The 17,511-nt window shown below is 49.0% G+C and overlaps 1 protein-coding gene across 2 annotated transcripts; it reads left to right on the forward strand.

The window, feature by feature from the left end:
• The first annotated feature begins 2,870 nt into the window (after window positions 1–2,870).
• On the forward strand, window positions 2,871–16,560 carry LOC102569028 (cholesterol side-chain cleavage enzyme, mitochondrial). 2 transcript variants are annotated; one of them, XM_019477766.2, is made up of 9 exons: window positions 2,871–3,376; window positions 4,821–4,976; window positions 5,973–6,172; window positions 6,356–6,556; window positions 7,460–7,620; window positions 10,232–10,398; window positions 11,312–11,390; window positions 11,936–12,127; window positions 15,701–16,560. In XM_019477766.2, exons 1-9 carry the CDS (start codon window positions 3,099–3,101, stop codon window positions 15,821–15,823), a joined length of 1,557 nt encoding a protein of 518 aa, XP_019333311.1. In that variant the 5' UTR covers window positions 2,871–3,098; the 3' UTR covers window positions 15,824–16,560. The 2 variants fall into 2 exon arrangements, with proteins under 2 accessions (XP_019333311.1, XP_006273217.2); XM_006273155.4 differs by having other exon boundaries at window positions 2,873–3,376; window positions 6,353–6,556.
• Window positions 16,561–17,511: the final 951 nt, after the last annotated feature.

Consider the following 17,511-nt stretch of genomic DNA (forward strand, 5'->3'; position numbering starts at 1 on the left):
GGTTTTCATCTGTGTTGTACCGAGATCTCTCTTTTTTTGTATTGGATCTCTCCCAAAGCAGCTCTTAACCTATAAAACAGGGGTCCAGACAGGCCCCTTTTGTGGAAAGGGCATGGTGGTTGTGTCCCCACTACTGAGAATACCTGGTCTGGAAGCAGTACTGTAATGATGAGTAGGCTAGCCAGCCATGAGCCCCAGGCACAACCTAAAAGAGGGCACCAGAATGGAGCTAGGGGGTGCCTCAGCCTCCCATCCCTTGCCCCCTGCATTTTCTCTGCAGTAGCTTTGGCTCTGGCAAGGTAAAGCAGCGTGCAGAGGTTCACTGCTGCAATGAGGGTGGGGAGATTTCACCTCCTTTTTGTCATTGAAAACTGGTATTTAAAAGGCCACTCAACATGTGAGGGCTGCAAAAAATAAAAAAAAAATAAAGGAGGGATGTCTCCCTTCACAGCAGCACACCTCTGGCTGTAGCTCCTGCAATGTATACTGCCACCATCCTAGTTACAGTCACCATTAGTGATGCCCCTGGCTGGTAGAGACGAAAGACTTTTATCATCATTACAGTTTCAATTTTATTACCCTGCTGCGTTGTTTTTTTGGAGTCTTGTTAAATGTTTTCCCCTTACCTTAAACTGCTTTTTTCAAGGAGGCTTGTTATGGCAGACACTCCTGTTGCAGGGCTTTTCAGGATACAAAATGGAAACATCCTTGACATTCTTCTGGGAACTCGTCATAGTTGCCTGGGAAGTTCCTGACATGGATGATGGTCTTGAAGGGTCGGTTATTCACATTTACTTCTGGAAAGAATGGCCATTAGTTAATTATTTTGAAAGTGCATTACCAGTTGTGCATGGCAAACCTCTAACTCTGAGAGCAGCATAGCTCAGCAAGCAACTATTCCATTCTCAGGCATCTTCAGCCTCTGAGTACTTCTGGAGGGTACCAGGAGGGTATGAGTAGCCTATGCTGGCATAGATTCATAGATTTCTAGAGTCAGAAGAGACCTGGTAGATCATCGAGTCTGACCCTCTGCTCCAGGCAGGAAAGAGCACTGGGGTTAAGTAACCCCAGCCAGATGCCTGTCTAATCTCCTCTTGAATACCTCCAAGGTAGGGGAAGCACCACCTCCCTTGGAAGCCCATTCCATATTTTGGCAACCCTTACCATGGCCAAGTTGCTATTGGTTCCCCAAATTGATGCTGAAAGCAAGTGTGAATTGGGTATGACTGAATTCTCCCCTGACTATTCCTCTCTCACTTGTAGCCTCCAGCATTTAATGTCTAGGAAATTCTGATTCAGAGCCTGTGTCCCCAACACCTCTGCTCAACAGCTGCTGTGTTGATGCCCCTTTAATCTAAGAATGTATTCAATGCCTTTCTGAATCTGGCTAAAGTCAGCTTCCACACTATCTGGTGGCAACAAATTCCATACTTTAATTACACCTGATATGAAAAAAACTTTTTTTTGTTAGTTTTAAATATGCTGCCTACTAGTTTCATTTTGTGACCCAGAGTTCTTGGCTTGTGAGAGATAAGAAGAACTCCCTATTTACTTTCTCTTCATCATTTAATATTTTGTAAACCATTATTATGACCCCCCTCAAACATCTCTGCTAAACTGGATAGGCCACTTTAGTCTCTCCTTATACAGAGCCCTCCACATCACTAATCATCCTTGGAGTCCTTCTCTGGACCTTTTCTCATTCTTCTCTATCTTTTGTGAGCTGTGGTGGACACCAGAACTGGGCACAGCATTGAAAGTGTGGATGCACCATGGAGTTATAAATGGTAATAATGATACTTTCTGTTTTGTTCCCTCCTTCTTAATACAATACAATTCCCTTCTTCTTAATAATCCCTAACTTTTTGTTTGCCTTTTGATGGCTGCTGAACACTGAGCAGATGTTTGTAGTGAGCTATCCACAATGATTCCCAGATCTGTTCCTTGTGTGGTAACAGCTAATGTAGAGCCTATCTTAATGTAGGTATATCTGGGGCTATTTTTGTCCAGGTGCACCACTTCACACTTATCTACACTGAATTTCATCTGCCATTTAGTTGCCCATTCACACAATGCTGCCACATCCTTCTGTAGTTCCCCACAGTCTGTCTCACAGCTCCTTTAATGCTAGCTTAGATATGTCCACATTAGCTGCAATCCCACCATCAAATTACAATATAGACATAGCCTCAGAGTAAATGCATTATATATCTTCTTTGCCTGTATCTTAGTGAGCAATTTTTCCACTGTGAAATGAAGTAGCCCCCGTTTCACAGATATATAGAGAGCTGTGCCCTCAACTGGTGTCAATTAATATACCCTATACACTATTGTGTATTAATTTAGAAATAGCTGAATCAAGGTGATAGGATATGTTTTTCTCAGGCACTTCCAATAAGCAGAAGTACCCCCAAAACACAGGCTTTTCTTAACTAGTATCACACACATGCTCAGGGAGTGGCTGCTTCATTTCTATAGCAGCAGAACATGGGATCCACTGCAGATCTGCTTGCTTTAGTGTGGAGCAGTCAATAGGGTCATTGACACCAGGGTAGGCAGAGGTCGGGGTCAAAGGCAGCCCCTATCTATAATCTCTGGTGCTCAAGGCACAGACCAGATCAAGCCTTGGAGGGATGCGCTCCCAGGCTGGGTAAACATTTGCTTTGTGTATAATGTAAAGGTAAGGCATCGGATGCCCCTTTAGATTATTAAATAAAGGTCCATTCCCCCCCTCCCTTCTTGCAATGGAGAGAAGGAACCACCTGACTCAGCTTATGGGGAATGGAGCAGCTGCCAGGATTTGAAGTATTTCAAGGCTTTTACATGCGGCTGCCCGGCTTCTCCTACTTCGTTCCCCTCCTCCCAGTTCATTCCTGCATGCCTATGGAGATGTTGCATTGACCTTTCCCTGCCATTACAGTAGGCAGTGAGTGATTGGGAGGCGGGTATGAGAGCAAGGCAACAGCAGCCTGTTGTGAGTTAGCTCCTATCCTTGACAGGGACTCTGTTAGTATAAGAGCAATGCTCTTGGAGCTGGGGTGAGTCCAGAGGACTTTTCCCCAACGAGGTGGTGCACTTGTTCCCTTCCTCGTCTGGCCATGTTAGCCAGGAGTAGCTCCCGCTGGCTGGCTCCAGGGAACCCTGGGATGCTCTCTCCTGCTTCCTCCCAATTTCCTGGCTACCGCAGGGCTCATGCAGTCAAGGGGGAGCTGTACTCCCCCTCTTTTCAAAGGAAGGGGGCCAGGCCTTTTAATGAAGTCCCAGGCAACTGGAAAACTGGCTGGTTCAACCTCTACCACTTCTGGCAGGAAGGTGGCTTCCACAATGTCCACAACATCATGGCCCGGCAGTTTCAGAAGTTTGGACCCATTTACAGGTAAGAAGCCAGGGGGTCACCCCTTCTGGTCTCTGCCATTCTCTCCCCCTGTGGCTCCGAATGTCCCCCCAAAAACTAGCCCAATGTTGTGAAGGAAAAGCTGGGTGTTGCGAAGTGTGTTGGCAGGGCATTGAGAGGCAGCATGGTCTAATGGACATAATGCAAGGCTGGGAGTTGAGCATGCCAAGTGGACAAATCTTATTGAATTTCAGATGCACTTCCATCCCACACAGACCCAGCTTCGGCACTAGTGAGGGGTGGAGAAAGCACTGACCTTGCTTTTATTCCCAGCTCTGCTATGGAGCCTCAGGGCAACCCTGGGCAAATCACTTGCCTTCTCTCTCTGCTACTGTTCCACCATTTACCCTCTGTCTGCTTCAACAACATGTAGGGACTCTGTTGCTGTTGGTATGTACAGTACCTAGCATTAAGGGGTCCTGGTTTTCAGATGCAGTCAATCGGGGCTACAGTGATATAATAGGGTTAGGCACAAAAAGTCCTGCAGCAGTGTCTGTACAGGATCATGGAGGTGTGGTGGTGAAAGGGAGTCTCTGCTGGTGTCTTATGTCTATGACTATCCTTGTCTCTATGAAGTTTTATGTGTCTAGGACTGCTGACATGTCCTCCCTCCCTGCCTGGCTCTTAATTACCCCAGAGTTATAAACACAGACACCTACCCCTACTATACCCAGGGCCAGGCTGTGTGCTGGATCCTGACCTAGTGAAGCACTGTGGGCTCCACAGGTATCGTGGCATTTGGATGATGGCAGCAGCTTAGGGATAGGGCTTTATTTTTGTGCTGAGGTTATGCCACCTCTGGTGTCTTACCCTGGGTTTGTGTTGTAAGAAAACCTCACTGGGCCAAATTCAGCCCTGGAGTAACTTCATTGGATTTACACCAGGGATGAATTTGACCCCCTGCCTTTTATGTCTGTTAGACTGGGTTTAGTTCAGTCTATGTGGACCCAATTCTGAAGTTTTTTTTTTCCCAAGCATAAATGCCCATTGGACTCTAGGTATTCAGCTTAAGTGGTCCATTTTCCATGGGGGTCCACAGACTATGTCCAAGGGGTCCACAAAAGATGATCACGATCAATCAAAAGTCTGTGAATACTCACACTTACAATTCAAAAGGGTCTTCACCTTCATGCAAAATTTTTTAGGGGTCCACAAATGAAAAAGGTTGAAAACCACTGGTCTATACCATTAACACACTCATGACTCTTGCTTTGTGTGCTCAAACTATGCATGAAAGGATGTTGCTGCCACAACATCCTCCGTAGCCTATTTGTGGAGACTCCTGAGGTATCGGGGCATGGGGGGCATTGACAGTGACTGCATTGTTCCAGTGTTATCACTGATCACCTGAAAAGACGGGTGATCCCAGTTTTCTTCTAGGCTGTTTTCTTGTCTGAGCATCCTGATGTCCTGTTGAACTTTGCAGGGAGAAGCTTGGCATCTATGAGAGCGTGAATATCATTAACCCTGAAGATGCTGCCACTCTCTTTAAATCAGAAGGCATGTTCCCAGAGAGGTTCACCGTGTCCCCCTGGGTGGCCTACCGAGACCACCGCAACAAGTCGTATGGTGTGCTTCTCAAGTGAGTAAGGGTTTGCTTTCCTTTGAGCACAAACAATGCCACCCACAGCACATCTTATTGTGAACTTAGGGATTCAGGGGAGCCCAGACTGACAATGATTTTTGATGGGTCATGTACGTTATTTTTTCCCATGCAACTTGCTGATTTTTTCTGTGGACATGAGAGGGGTACATCACTCCCACTTCAAATATAACAATTGGAAGCAGCCACAATCCTAATTCAGTAGCCACCAAATTGATATGTTGGTAGACATCAGGTAGAGAAGGTCCCAACCTTAAGCACTGGTCCTGAGCCTGGACATTTTTGTGGTTGCTACCAGGTACAAGAGACATGTCTGGGCCCATTATGCAGTGTCTCCTCTTCTGAAGCTTGGTTCATGATACTTATGAAAGGACCAAGCCTCCTTGAGGTTTAGGAAATAGAGAAATAGTAGGGGAGGAACGTCCCCTACTGAGGACACTGGCAGCTGAGCTCACCTTCACGTGGTGATTGGAAGCACCTTTGTGCCTCCAGAGCAACAGCAGGGGGCAAATGGGGTTGACTCATCCTTGAGGCTTTGTTGAGGTTTTCTAACAGTGGAAGGACAGGGCTGGGCTCTTATCTGGATCCTGTTTTAGCTTGACACAACTGAAAATATTTCTCAGTCCCCACCATGTAGGGTTGATGCAACATGGCTCCCAGTTGCTAGTATAACCAACAAGAAACTGGTGGGTTGGCCTAGTGTGCATGACTTTGAGGGTCAGAAAAGGAATCCCCATGGGAGCAGGCCCGCTGAAGCATGGCAGCTGGGCAAGCATCGGGGGGAGAACCAGAGGGCATTGTTCTGCATGGCTTCATAAGTGAGGAGTGGGCTGGGCTGAACAAAGAGAGCACTATGGTGCACTTTGATGGGAGAGGGCACATGGAGGAATTGGTTTGTGTTATTCCTGACATTAAAGGGATCAAAACATTCCCAGAGGACAGAACCACCTGGATGCTTTTCCCTTTGTTTTCCAGGAATGGGGAGGCTTGGCGCTTCGACCGCCTGATCCTGAACAAGGAGGTCCTGTCCCCACAGGTGATGGACAACTTCGTGCCCCTCCTGAATGAAGTGGGAGAGGACTTTGTCCGGAGGGTCAGGGTCCAGATTGAGAAGAGTGGCCGGGGGAAGTGGACGGCCGACTTCACTAACGAGCTGTTCCGCTTCGCTCTGGAGTGTGAGTGAGCTGGCGTCTGGCTGTGGGGTTCCCATAGGGGCGGGGTGGGCTGGGGATGAGCAGAGAGAGGCCTCTACGTAGCTCAGGTATGAGAGAACAGGGGCTTTGAGGGTGGGTGTGAGCCCAGATTCAACCCCTCATCTCCCCACCCCCTTTGGACTGTTTCTCTTGCTTCTGCAGCAGTGTGCCATGTCCTGTATGGAGAGCGCTTGGGGCTCCTGCAGGACTTTGTTGACCCTGAGGCCCAGCGATTCATCGATGCGGTGAGCATGATGTTCCACACCACCTCGCCCATGCTCTACATCCCAGTCAAGCTGTTCCACTGGATCAATTCCAAGACCTGGCAGGACCACGTGAAGGCCTGGGATGTAATTTTCATGCAAGGTGAGAGTTCTTGCTCACTGCCTCACTAGCCCCTGCCATCTGAGGGAGACGCTGGTGGATAAAATGTGAGCATTTCAGGCTGCTGTGCAGAAGATCTGAGGTCAGGTCTCAAACCTGGTAGTTTGACTCCTGAGCCGAAGAAACTTGAGGGCATCCTGGAGGAAAGGAGATGGATTTGCAATGAGCCTACCTCCTGCTAGGCCTAGCAGAGGGTGGCTCTGGAAAGGTGCTTGCTCCTGCTGACTAGCCTGGCAGCTCCAAGGCATTGACAGGGTTTGCTAGGTGGTGGATAGCAGGGATAGCTGTGCTGGAGGAGCTGCTAGGGTTCCCTGTCACCGTGATCTGGAGCAGAACCAGGAGGACCAGGGTGTCCTGTACCAAGCGCCTATTACTAGAGCTAGGATGGTAACTTCTTTGTCCATGGGTCTGAACATGACACATTTACACCAGTGTTGTCTGCCCTTACACCAGAGGAGCAAACATACAGCCCAGCATTGGTGTAATAGTTGAGGATGTTATAAAAAAGATGCAGGATGCCAGGAGAGTGCAGGATACTCCACCTGCTCTGTGTGAACTCAGGGCTGCTCAGATTCCAGCCAGGCACTTGGCCAGTTGGGAGAACCCAGTGCTGAGTCCCAATGGTGACCCCAAATCAAAGAGCCACATAAATTGTGTGGGTCTGAGGAGGTCCTATGTCCATCCCCCCTGCCCCTGACACCATAGCTTTCTCAAGAGGATAAAGGACCTAGGCTTTGAGCTCCTACCTGGTCTTAGGAAGGAAAGTTGAACCTTTTCGCTCTGTGCCTGGTATGAAGTGTGGGCTCAGCTCTTGGAGGTTTCCAGTTAGGTGCTGAACCTGTACCTTTGTGCCTGGTATCCCCCCCATCATGTCTGTATCTCCAGCTGACAAATGCATCCAGAACGTCTACCGAGATCTCCGGCTGCAACGGAAGAGCGCCAAGGAGTACACTGGCATCCTGTCCACACTTTTAATGCAGGACAAGCTGCCCATTGATGACATCAAGGCCAGTGTGACAGAGATGATGGCAGGTGGGGTGGACACGGTAAGGCTGGGCTTTGAGGGTGAGGCAGCTTCATTGCTGTCAGGGTAAAGTATTCATAGTTATGATCAGGGATCCCACAGAAAAATGGGGAAAAACTGCGGATTTTCCCTTTTAACTGAGAAAAATGTGGATTTTTCATTTTAATGGAGAAACATGCAGATTTTCCACTTTGCAAAGAGCTCTCTGCAGGCTGGCAGAGTTGTAGCTTGAGCCACGGATAGCTCGTCTGAGGGGCAGAGAGTGGAGCTGGCTCCCCACCACTGTGTTCACTCCCAGGGGCTTGCAGGGGGGGCACGTGCCCCCCAGATTTGTGCATGGGGTGGGGGCAGGCTGTCCACTGTGGGCTTGGGCTCCCTGCCCTGCTGCCTCTCCCTGGGGTCTCCATGGCCCAGCAGGCGGGACCTGGCACAGCGGGGCAGAGCATGGCGGGAAACTTGGTGCGGCTGCTGGGAGCCTTGCGCTGCCATGGCAAAGCACCCCCTGCCCACCCAGCAGTACTGGCAGTGTAGGGTTGTGCCCCTTGCTGCTGCTGGGCAGGGGGTGCCTTACCAGGGCAGTGTGGGGCTCCCAGTGGTGGCACTGAGCTTCTCCATCTGGCCCTGCTCTGCCCTGCTGCACTGGGTCCTGCCTGCTGGGCTGTGGAGGCCCTGGGGGGAGGGCAGTGGTGGGGGGGGAGAACCCGCAGCCCACACTTGCTCTGAGCACAAATCTGGGGGCCACGTCCCCCCATTCCCCATCCTGGGAATGCACACAGCAGCAGGGAGCCAGCACCCCATCACCCAAGCCCACAGCGGGCAGCCTACACCCTCCCCCACCATGGGCTTTCCCTGGGAATCGGGCACTACTGTGTGGGGCAGGAGGCTGCAGACCTGGGTCCCTGACCCCATAGTCCTGGCAGCTGGGGGCCCTCTTCAGCAGGGTTGGGGGGGCGGGGGCTGTGGGTAGGGAGTGAGGGCCACTGGCAGGTCTTGGGGGCTGTGGCTTGAGAGTGAGGGGCCTGGACCTGCATCCTAGTGAGCTAAGGGGGCAGGGGGAGCTCTGATTTTCCATGATGAAAAACCCCAAATCAAATACCAACATTTATAGGTACTTAGAATTTATTTTATTATAGTGACTGAGGCACTGCTAGGCTTCCAAGTTGCTTAAAAATTGTAAAATTGTAATAAAGCATTGTGTTCAATAGGGCTGTGCGAAATTTCACCTGCAGTTTCATTTTGACGCTGTTTCGACTCATTTCAAGCTCAAAACAGCAACATCAAAATGAAACAGAGAGCTTCAAAACAGCTTTGAAACAAAATGAGGGAAGTCGAAACGTTTTGAAAATTTCATGCCTGCAGGGCTTGCCTGCAGGGAAACAGAAACTGAAGTAAGGAGGGGGAAGGACTGCTCTCATATTGACTGTGTAGCTGGCCAGTGACTGTCATCCTTCCCTGAGGTCCCTTCCAATCCCAGTGCTCTGGGGGAGGGTGGAAAAACTGTAAAGAAGGCAGCATTGTTTGAACTGCCCGGCTTTCTCCCTTGGGGTCAGCTGAGTGAGGGCGCACCTTAACACACACACAGTGTCACCCACCCATGACACGAATTTTGCCTGTTGGCAGCTAGAGGTGCAGGGCCCCAGAACCCCGAACCCCTGCACCGATCTGCTCCACAGCTGGCAGGCTTCATGGCTGCAGCAGGGGCTAGCCGGCCTGCAGCTTTCACCCCGCTCTGCCTTAACACACAGTGTCACCCATGTCACGAGTTTTGCTTGTCCGCAGCTTGGGGTGCAGTTCCCCCCAAACCCCTGCACCTATCTCGTTGAAACTTGGCAGGCTTCATGCCCTCAGAAAGGGCTACCATTATTGCAAGTTTCATCCAAATAAGCCCAGAAATGACAAGGTTATAGGCTGTTTCACGCTTCCCCATTATAGCCTACAGACAAAACATCGAAACAGCAAAACTGTTTTGATGAAACAAAACAAAATAGCAGCTTAGAATTGAAAAGAAATTTGAAACCAAATGCTGTTCTGTTGAAATGTCGAAACACAAGTCGAAACAGAACAGTGCCATTTCACACAGCCCTAGTGTTCAATTGATACTTATAAACAGAGAACACCAGGATCCTTGGTCGTGATGGACCTGGCATTTCGCTAAGGGGTGCTGATGGAAGCTGTCTTAGATACTCCATGGCTCTGTGTGCGTGTGTGTGTGTGTGTGTGTGTGTTGCCACACTTGAAGTGGCTTCCCCCTCTGATATCCTAAGTGCCCCTGGCTAATCTTTCTATAATGATCTTCAGTGAGTAATGCCCATGATGTAGGAGCAGGGGAGGCTGAGAATGGCTTTGCAGGGCGGGGTTGCTGTCTACGGCTGGGTACATAGGATGTGGAGTTTTATGGCACCTTTGACAGGGGAACCTCACTCCTGAGAGCTCTGGCATTTACCAGATCATTTCTATGGATCCTTTTGTGTAAGCGTTCAATGTGACCTTAGCTACACAACTCCCTTGTGTACCAGGGAAACTGAGGCATAGGCAGGTGAAGTGACTTGTTTGGGGTCATCTAGAGGGTGGCAGGGCTGGGATAAAAGTCCAGCCATTTCTTAGCTCTAGGGCTTTCCCCTATCCCATTGCAGACCTCCATGACCCTCCAGTGGGCCATGTTCGAGCTGGCTCGCTCTCCAGGTGTGCAGGAGCAGCTGCGGACTGAGATCTTTGCAGCCAAGCAGGCAGCCCAGGGGGACATGCTGAAGATGCTGAAATCTGTCAAACTGCTCAAAGCTGCCATCAAGGAGACTCTCCGGTAAGTTGGATTTCCTTCCAGGATGTCCCATTCAGTTCCCCCATCCCTCCATCTTTGCAGTGAGCAAGAACAACCCCTTCACTGTGCAAATGCTTCCCTTCCCTCTCTCTATAGAAATCCAACCCAGTATTAGGGTCCTACAGCACTTCTCAGCATCTGAGCAGAGGAGCTGGGACTTTGTACCAGTGGGGAAAAATATTTCCCTCTAGTAGCTGATCCTCTTAAAAAAAATTAACAGTCCACTGCACACTGGGCCTGGGAACACTGCGCCTTAACTCTGTATTCCTTACACGTGTGTACAAGTTATGATGGTGTCCAGAGTGGAGAGGTGATCAGATTATTGGATTAAGTGATACAGTAAGTGCTATTACAGTACCTGCCCACCAGATGACAGAGGAACCAGTACTAGCTCCTTTGCTTTGAGAAGACAGCTACTGCAGTGGAGAAGCAGGCACAGAGCACCTACACCAGTGCTATTTCCTACTTGAACTTTTGGGGGGTAATTGTAGTGAGTTATACCAGTGTTGGGCTGCAAAAGAACAAACAACAACAAATATTAATGGTGCTATTCTTTTTAACCCTTTCTTGTGAGCTTGGCTCCAGCAATCAGTGGCATCAACGTTTGCACTGGTGGAATCTGCTTGAAACCAGAATTCGCTCTATCACGGTGAAGGGAGATGCACTTAGAGGACTCGTGAGAAGTTCTCATAGCTTGATCAAATGCATAGCCAATATGTTGTATGTAGTGCAGGGAACAGAGATAGATGGTGGTCTTTTGAGGTGGTGTCCAGACACTTAAGGCAGGAACCTGTCCCTTTAACAGCGCTGGCTGTGTACAAGTTCATTCATCTAGGTGATGTCTACCGTACATGAATAATGAGTAAATTTCATCCTGACTCCCTCTCCTTGCCAGGCTCCATCCAGTGGCCATAACCCTTCAGAGATACACAATGCAAGAAATGGTCCTCCAGGATTACCGTATCCCTGCCAAGGTAAGCATTGCCTTGGGACTGCTCCATCTAGCCAGTGGCATTCCCATTGCTTGCATTACTGGGTGAGCTTTTGCTAATGTTTCATACGTTTTAAGAGGGAAGAAGTCGGGTAGAGAGACGGCCCTTACATGTAGCAAAGATCTGGTCTCTCAAAGATCCCAACACATTTCTAAACCTGAAGACTCTGCTTAAGCATTGTTTTAAAACAACCCCAATGGTCAAACAAACTTACCTTAGGCTGGTCAGTGGGGACTGGGTCAGAGCTTGTAGTATGATGAGTACTCACTTTCATCAGCAGGTCCACGAAGGTCAATAGGCTTTCTTACGTGATCACTGCCATGAGGGAATGCCCCACACCTGAGCCCTGCCTGGATGTCCCTGTTTGGGGTGGTACCAATAAGCCTGATTTGGTCCTGCTGTGAGGCCACATCACTGTGAATGCAGAGAAACTCCACCACAGCGATGAACTCTGGCATAGCTGCCATGAGGGATGCTAGAGAAGTGCTGCTGCTAGCATGCTTTTAACCTTTCCCTCTCCCCTGCAGACGCTGGTGCAGGTAGGGATATATGCAATGGGCCGTGACCCCAAGTTTTTCGTCAAGCCAGAGCAGTTCAACCCGGAGCGATGGCTGATGATGGAAACAAAATACTTCAAGGGGCTGGGCTTTGGCTTTGGACCACGCCAGTGTCTTGGTCGCAGGATTGCTGAGCTGGAGATGCAGCTCTTCTTGATTCATGTGAGTCTGGCTCCTTCCTTACTTGGCTGAACCCCAAAAATAACATCCTCCATTTCATTCCTGAGCTGTACCCCAGGCAGATGACAAGGAAGGAGTGTGGGTGGCTGCAGTTCATTTGGGAAAACAGTGGGACCCAAGTCCTTGGAACTCAGCTGGGTGCATGGTTTGAGCAAGGAAGGGTTACATGGTAGACCATTCACACAGGTGGGGCTGCAAGTTACCACAGGTGCATCAGATACACAAAGCTCCCCATAGTTACCCTGGGTTGTGAGAGGCTGCAGGCTTTCCATTCAGAGTTTGCAGAAGTTTAGCACAGTGTACGTGCATCTACACGTGCACAGTTACTGCACAGTAACTTAGGTGCCAAAAGTTACTGTGCCAGAAGTTACTGTGCAGTAGGGGCATGTGTCTACATGTGCATGCCCATACTGCACAGTAACTATAGCAACTTACGCCAAGTTGGGCATAGATATGCTACCTGCATGATGCAGGTAGCAAATTTACACCTGCTTAGTTACTGCACAGTAAGGCACAGGTAGACACCTTACTGCACAGTAACAGTGTGTGTATGCTTCAACTTGGGAGTAACTTTACTCCCACGTCGGAGCGCACACAGCGCTACTGCGCTGTAACACCTACGTGTAGACACTGGTCAAAAAAACGCTTACTGCGAGTAAATGCATGTGTAGACATGCCCCGTGAGATCCTTTTAATGGTGTCACAAGATAACATGCAATATTAGCCCTGTCAAGTGTGCAAACACATACATGGCGAAGGGTTTTTGAACTCGAAAGCTTGCTTAATAACTATTCTCCAACTATTTGGGTTGGTCTTATAAAAGATATCAGATTCACCCAAGGACCCTTGTCTGCCTATGTCCTTAGACCAACACGGCTACAACCTACACCCCTGCAAACACATACATATGATTCGTGAGATAAATCCATAGATTTCAAATAAGAATCCAGAGTGTCAAAACCATCCTGACCTGTTGCTTTCTGAGTTCTTGGCAACAATAATTGTTCTATTGTTTTTCCATATTCAAAACCTGAGTAAAAACTAATAGCTGGCACTTTCTGAGGGGTGCCTTGAATTTAACGAGGGGTGCCTGGTGTCAAGAAAGGCTGAAAAATAGTGGTTTTGCAACATTTGTGTGAGGTCATTTGAAATTTTCTATAAGATCATTGCCACATTTATACTAGGTAAAAGGGTTATTTCTCTGTGCCAGAAGTAGTGTGGCCCACTAAAAAGCGTCTTAGTTTTTGAGCCTGGAGACCTGGGCTTCTAGTCCCAGCTCTGTTCATTGGTGCTGTTGATTGATTTATTTTCCCCATGACTCAACTTCCTCATCTGTAAAATGGAAATAATCATACAAGCCAGTTGGGGAATTACCTGTCAGAATGAATCTCCAATAAAAAATGGCCTTTTCTGGTGGCAAGGGGGAGGAGGGAATCAACCGTTTTCCAGCAGGAAAACTTCATTTTTTTTATTGTTGCAACAGAACTTTTGAGTATTTCTGTCCAGTGGGGGGAAAAAGTTATATTTTTTCCCTTTTGTTCCTAACCAGGATGATTTTTTTCTGTGAAAACTTGGAATTTTCTACAGGGCAGAAAATGTCCCAGCCTTCTCTTCTCAAGGGTCTGTGCCTCACTTTGAGGTTTTGATATAAATAGTGAGATGAAAGGAAGCCGAGTCTAAGCTCAACTCTCTGCTCCATCACAGACTCCTGTGTGTTACTGCTCCTCAGCAGTATCCAGGTGCCTAAGTCCCACTGACATCAGGAGGATTTAGGGGCTTAAACGCCACTGGGAATCTGGATCTCTAGGATCCAGTTGTCTATCTGCATAACCAGGACTGTAGCACTTCCCAAGCTCCTGGGGGTGATGGGAGGATGCATCCACTAGGAGCCATGAGGTACTTGGATACTAGAGTAGGAGGCCACGCAAGGACTCTACCTTCAGGATGTCAGACTTGTCTCACACCCCAGGGCTGGCTCTGGCTCTGCAGGCCAGATCTGTGGGATGAATGGCTGGTGCAATGGGGCCAGTGACTGGTAGAAACAAGTGAGCCACGTGGCTGTGGGGCAAGGGAGGCTGTGTTCACTGTTGATGGCCTTGTCCAACAAGGTCCCATGGCCAGAGGCATTGCAAGCTTTTTCAGCGCCTGGGGGAGGAATAAGTGTGTGTGTATGTGTGTGTGTGTGTGTGTGTGTGGGGGGGGGGGGGGGGGTTATATTGACCACTGCGGGGTAGAAGAGAGACTTTTCTGCCAGGGCTTTCCTCACTTCATTGGCAGCTGTTGCTGCTGTTGGTTTAGCAGCATGGGCGAGGCTGCTGTCACTGGGGGCACACAGCACTGGGGGGGGCCCTGGAGCCCCACCAGCCTCCCATCCCTGGCAGCAGGGCTGAGCCTCCCATGGCAAAGCCCCTTGAGGGAAGGGATGTGCTTCCACCCCCAGCCAGATATGCTGCTGGGCATGGCACTATCCCTGCCTGGCTGTGCCTGTCTGGCTCCCCACGGTTGGGTTTTGTGGGACTCTGAGAAACTTTTAGGGGTGGGTGGGGCATACTGGTAACCCCTCTAAGTTGGTTCCTGGGGCTGGTGCCCTTCTTACATCACCTTGGTTATGCTACTGCCCTTAGCCCTGGATTCGGCAGTAGTACCTCCCTAGCTAGCCCTGCCCCCAAATTCCCCAGTCCACTGGGAGTCCCAGGGGCTGGATGGAGCAGATCCAGCCCACAGCTGCCCCAGTCTTATTATAGGAGTAATATTCAATTGGACAAATTAGGATCCTACAAAATGAGCCTCGCGTCATGAAGTTCCTTTTGGCCAATGAGCCCCTTCACCCAGTGAAATGGGGCTTTACAATGCAGCCTTCCCAAGTTAGGCATTCAGCTCATTTTCAGTCAGCTCAGAGAGGATTTATTTTATAGCACAATGCAAGAAAACAAGTAAAGGCAAAACCAGAATGGCACAAAAATCATCCCCAACTGATGCAGTGACATGGGTGCATCTTGCCTAGCCTAAACCAGCATGTGGGGGTAGAGAGCAAACACCCAGCTGATGGGGATATATAGAGGGACCTGGAACAAACATCCAGTCCCAGGCTTAACAGGGCTTCCCTTAGCTGCAGCCCAGAATTAAGGTCGTTTCATAAGGGAGTTGCTGCCATTTGCCCTCTCCCCAGGAGGTCTTCCCTCATCACTGCAGGACCAGGTTCAGACTCTCCTTGGTCTTTCTATCATAGTGTGTTTGGAGCTCAGTGAATTCTGGACCGCTTCCTCAGCCCTGCAAGCTCCTGCACTGGGGGAAATAGGCAACAGAGGTCCTTCCAGGGGAAGACACAGGTTAAAAAAGTGGCATGAAATAATTAGACACACAGGACTAGGTGTTGTGTGCTGGAAGGCCAGTGTCCACCCATCTGATGCTGTTTCACTTGGGGGAACTTTTGCTCTTCCAGCGCAGGCCAGGAGATGGCTATCAGAGCTGGAAGTTTGTACAGATGAGACTGTAGCCACCTCCCTACATGAACCTGCAGCTCTGCTCACCATCGATTTGTCTCTGGTTTTTCAGATGTTGGAGAACTTCAAGATAGAAACCAAGAGAGGATTGGAGATTGGGACCAAGTTTGACCTCATCCTAATCCCTGACAAGCCAATATACCTGACGTTACGGCCTCTCAGCGCCCATCCGTGAATGGAGCAGCAGCTGCCCTGACCAATTCTGTGACTAGGCTGGGGCAATAGGTGAGGGAGATACTGTCACTTGCCTGAAGCACAACCCAGTCCTGTGGCAATCTGTAGCAGGACACAGCAGCAGCTCTGGTGCCCACCCCGGGCCTGAGGTGTTCAAAGCATGGTTGAACCATTCATGAATTCAGTCTCACAGGCCCTCCTGGTAGTCAGTCATTATAGTTATCCCCATTTTACAGATGGTGAACTGAGGGATTCCAATGCAAGGTCACACACTTTTGTTTACAGGAAACTGAGACCAGACTTGGCTCCTGGTCACTGCGATTTGCAAGCCTCATGCTAATTTTGCTCAAATGTGGCCAGTTTCCAGTTACCTCCCAGAAAGGAGGTAATTAGATGACAAGTTTTTCTCCAGAGTGTCAGCTGTGGCAATCAGAGCCTGCTGTCTTTTATTCTGCTACCAGATTCAGTTGGACCATGGTGTGTCCATTATGCCCTGACCTAGCTTAAAGCAACAATGTGCGGTGTTTCTATTGCTGCTATGCAGCCCAAGTGGTAGAAATCAGAGCAAAAATTCTCCTGGTAACACCCTGATCCCCTGACTTCAATGGACTTGTAATTCCCTTCAGCAGCTGTGACGGTAGCTTTACAGACTGTAGTTGCATGCTATTGGGGATGAAATTTTATGACTGCCTGATGTAGTAGGTAGGTATTACATTAAATCTTACTCCTGAGAGATCATTGTGGTTGTACAAGCTGTGATCAGTTATAACTCCAGTTCTGAAGGCCCAGCAATAAGGAGACATTTATTACTGCTTGTTCCCAGCTTCTGAAATTGCTATCATGACACCGGTCAGAACCACTGAAACATCCACTGAACTTCCTACCATCACGTTCAAATGGACAGCACTTGCCTTATCAGTTCCATTTCAAAGGGGCTCATGTTGTCATGGGTGACTATTAAAATTCACGGGACTCAAGTTAAGAAATTAGCACTATACTTGGTGTGTTGTTGGGGGAACGACATCTTTAGCTGTGGAGAAACAAGTCTTGGGTTGTTTCAACGGTTGTCTTTTCTGCCCTGCAATGTTTGACAGGAGGTGGGACAGCTAGGGGTGATTGCCAGAACTGTGTTCAGGGCGAGTTAGCATTTCTCTTTATCTCTGGGATGTTGGAGAAGCTGTAGAATATTTCGTGTGACATAGGATGTGCTCGTGCTCCACACCCCACAAGAAGGATTCCCCCAACCTTCTTTTTTTTTTTTTTTTCTTCAAATGCCAGCATCTCTAGTTCATATGTGAATTGTGGTGACTTCACATACAAATCAAGCACCAGGCAGCTCTTTTCTACTGGACTCCAGTGATCACACTGGGCAATCTCCAGGACACGTGTCCCAAAGCTGCCTTCCAGGTCTGTTTGCTGGTGATGGAACCAACCTGTACACCAGACTTTACCTTGGTTGCCTGCTTCTCTTCCTTAGCCCCTGTGACTGCCATGTCACTGACAAGTCTATTCTTTTGTCTATTTCTTTAATCCCTACCCTTAACTCTCCCTTATGGCTACAGCTTGAAATGTTCCTCCACGTCGGAGCAGGAGTATGGGAAAGACTATGACTGATGCACCTTTAGGATCACAGGATCCTAGGAAGGTAGGGCTGGAAGAGATCTTACAACCTCATCTAGTCCAGCTCCC

The sequence above is a fragment of the Alligator mississippiensis genome, chromosome 11 (genome assembly GCF_030867095.1).
Source record: "Alligator mississippiensis isolate rAllMis1 chromosome 11, rAllMis1, whole genome shotgun sequence".
Lineage (NCBI taxonomy): Eukaryota > Metazoa > Chordata > Crocodylia > Alligatoridae > Alligator > Alligator mississippiensis.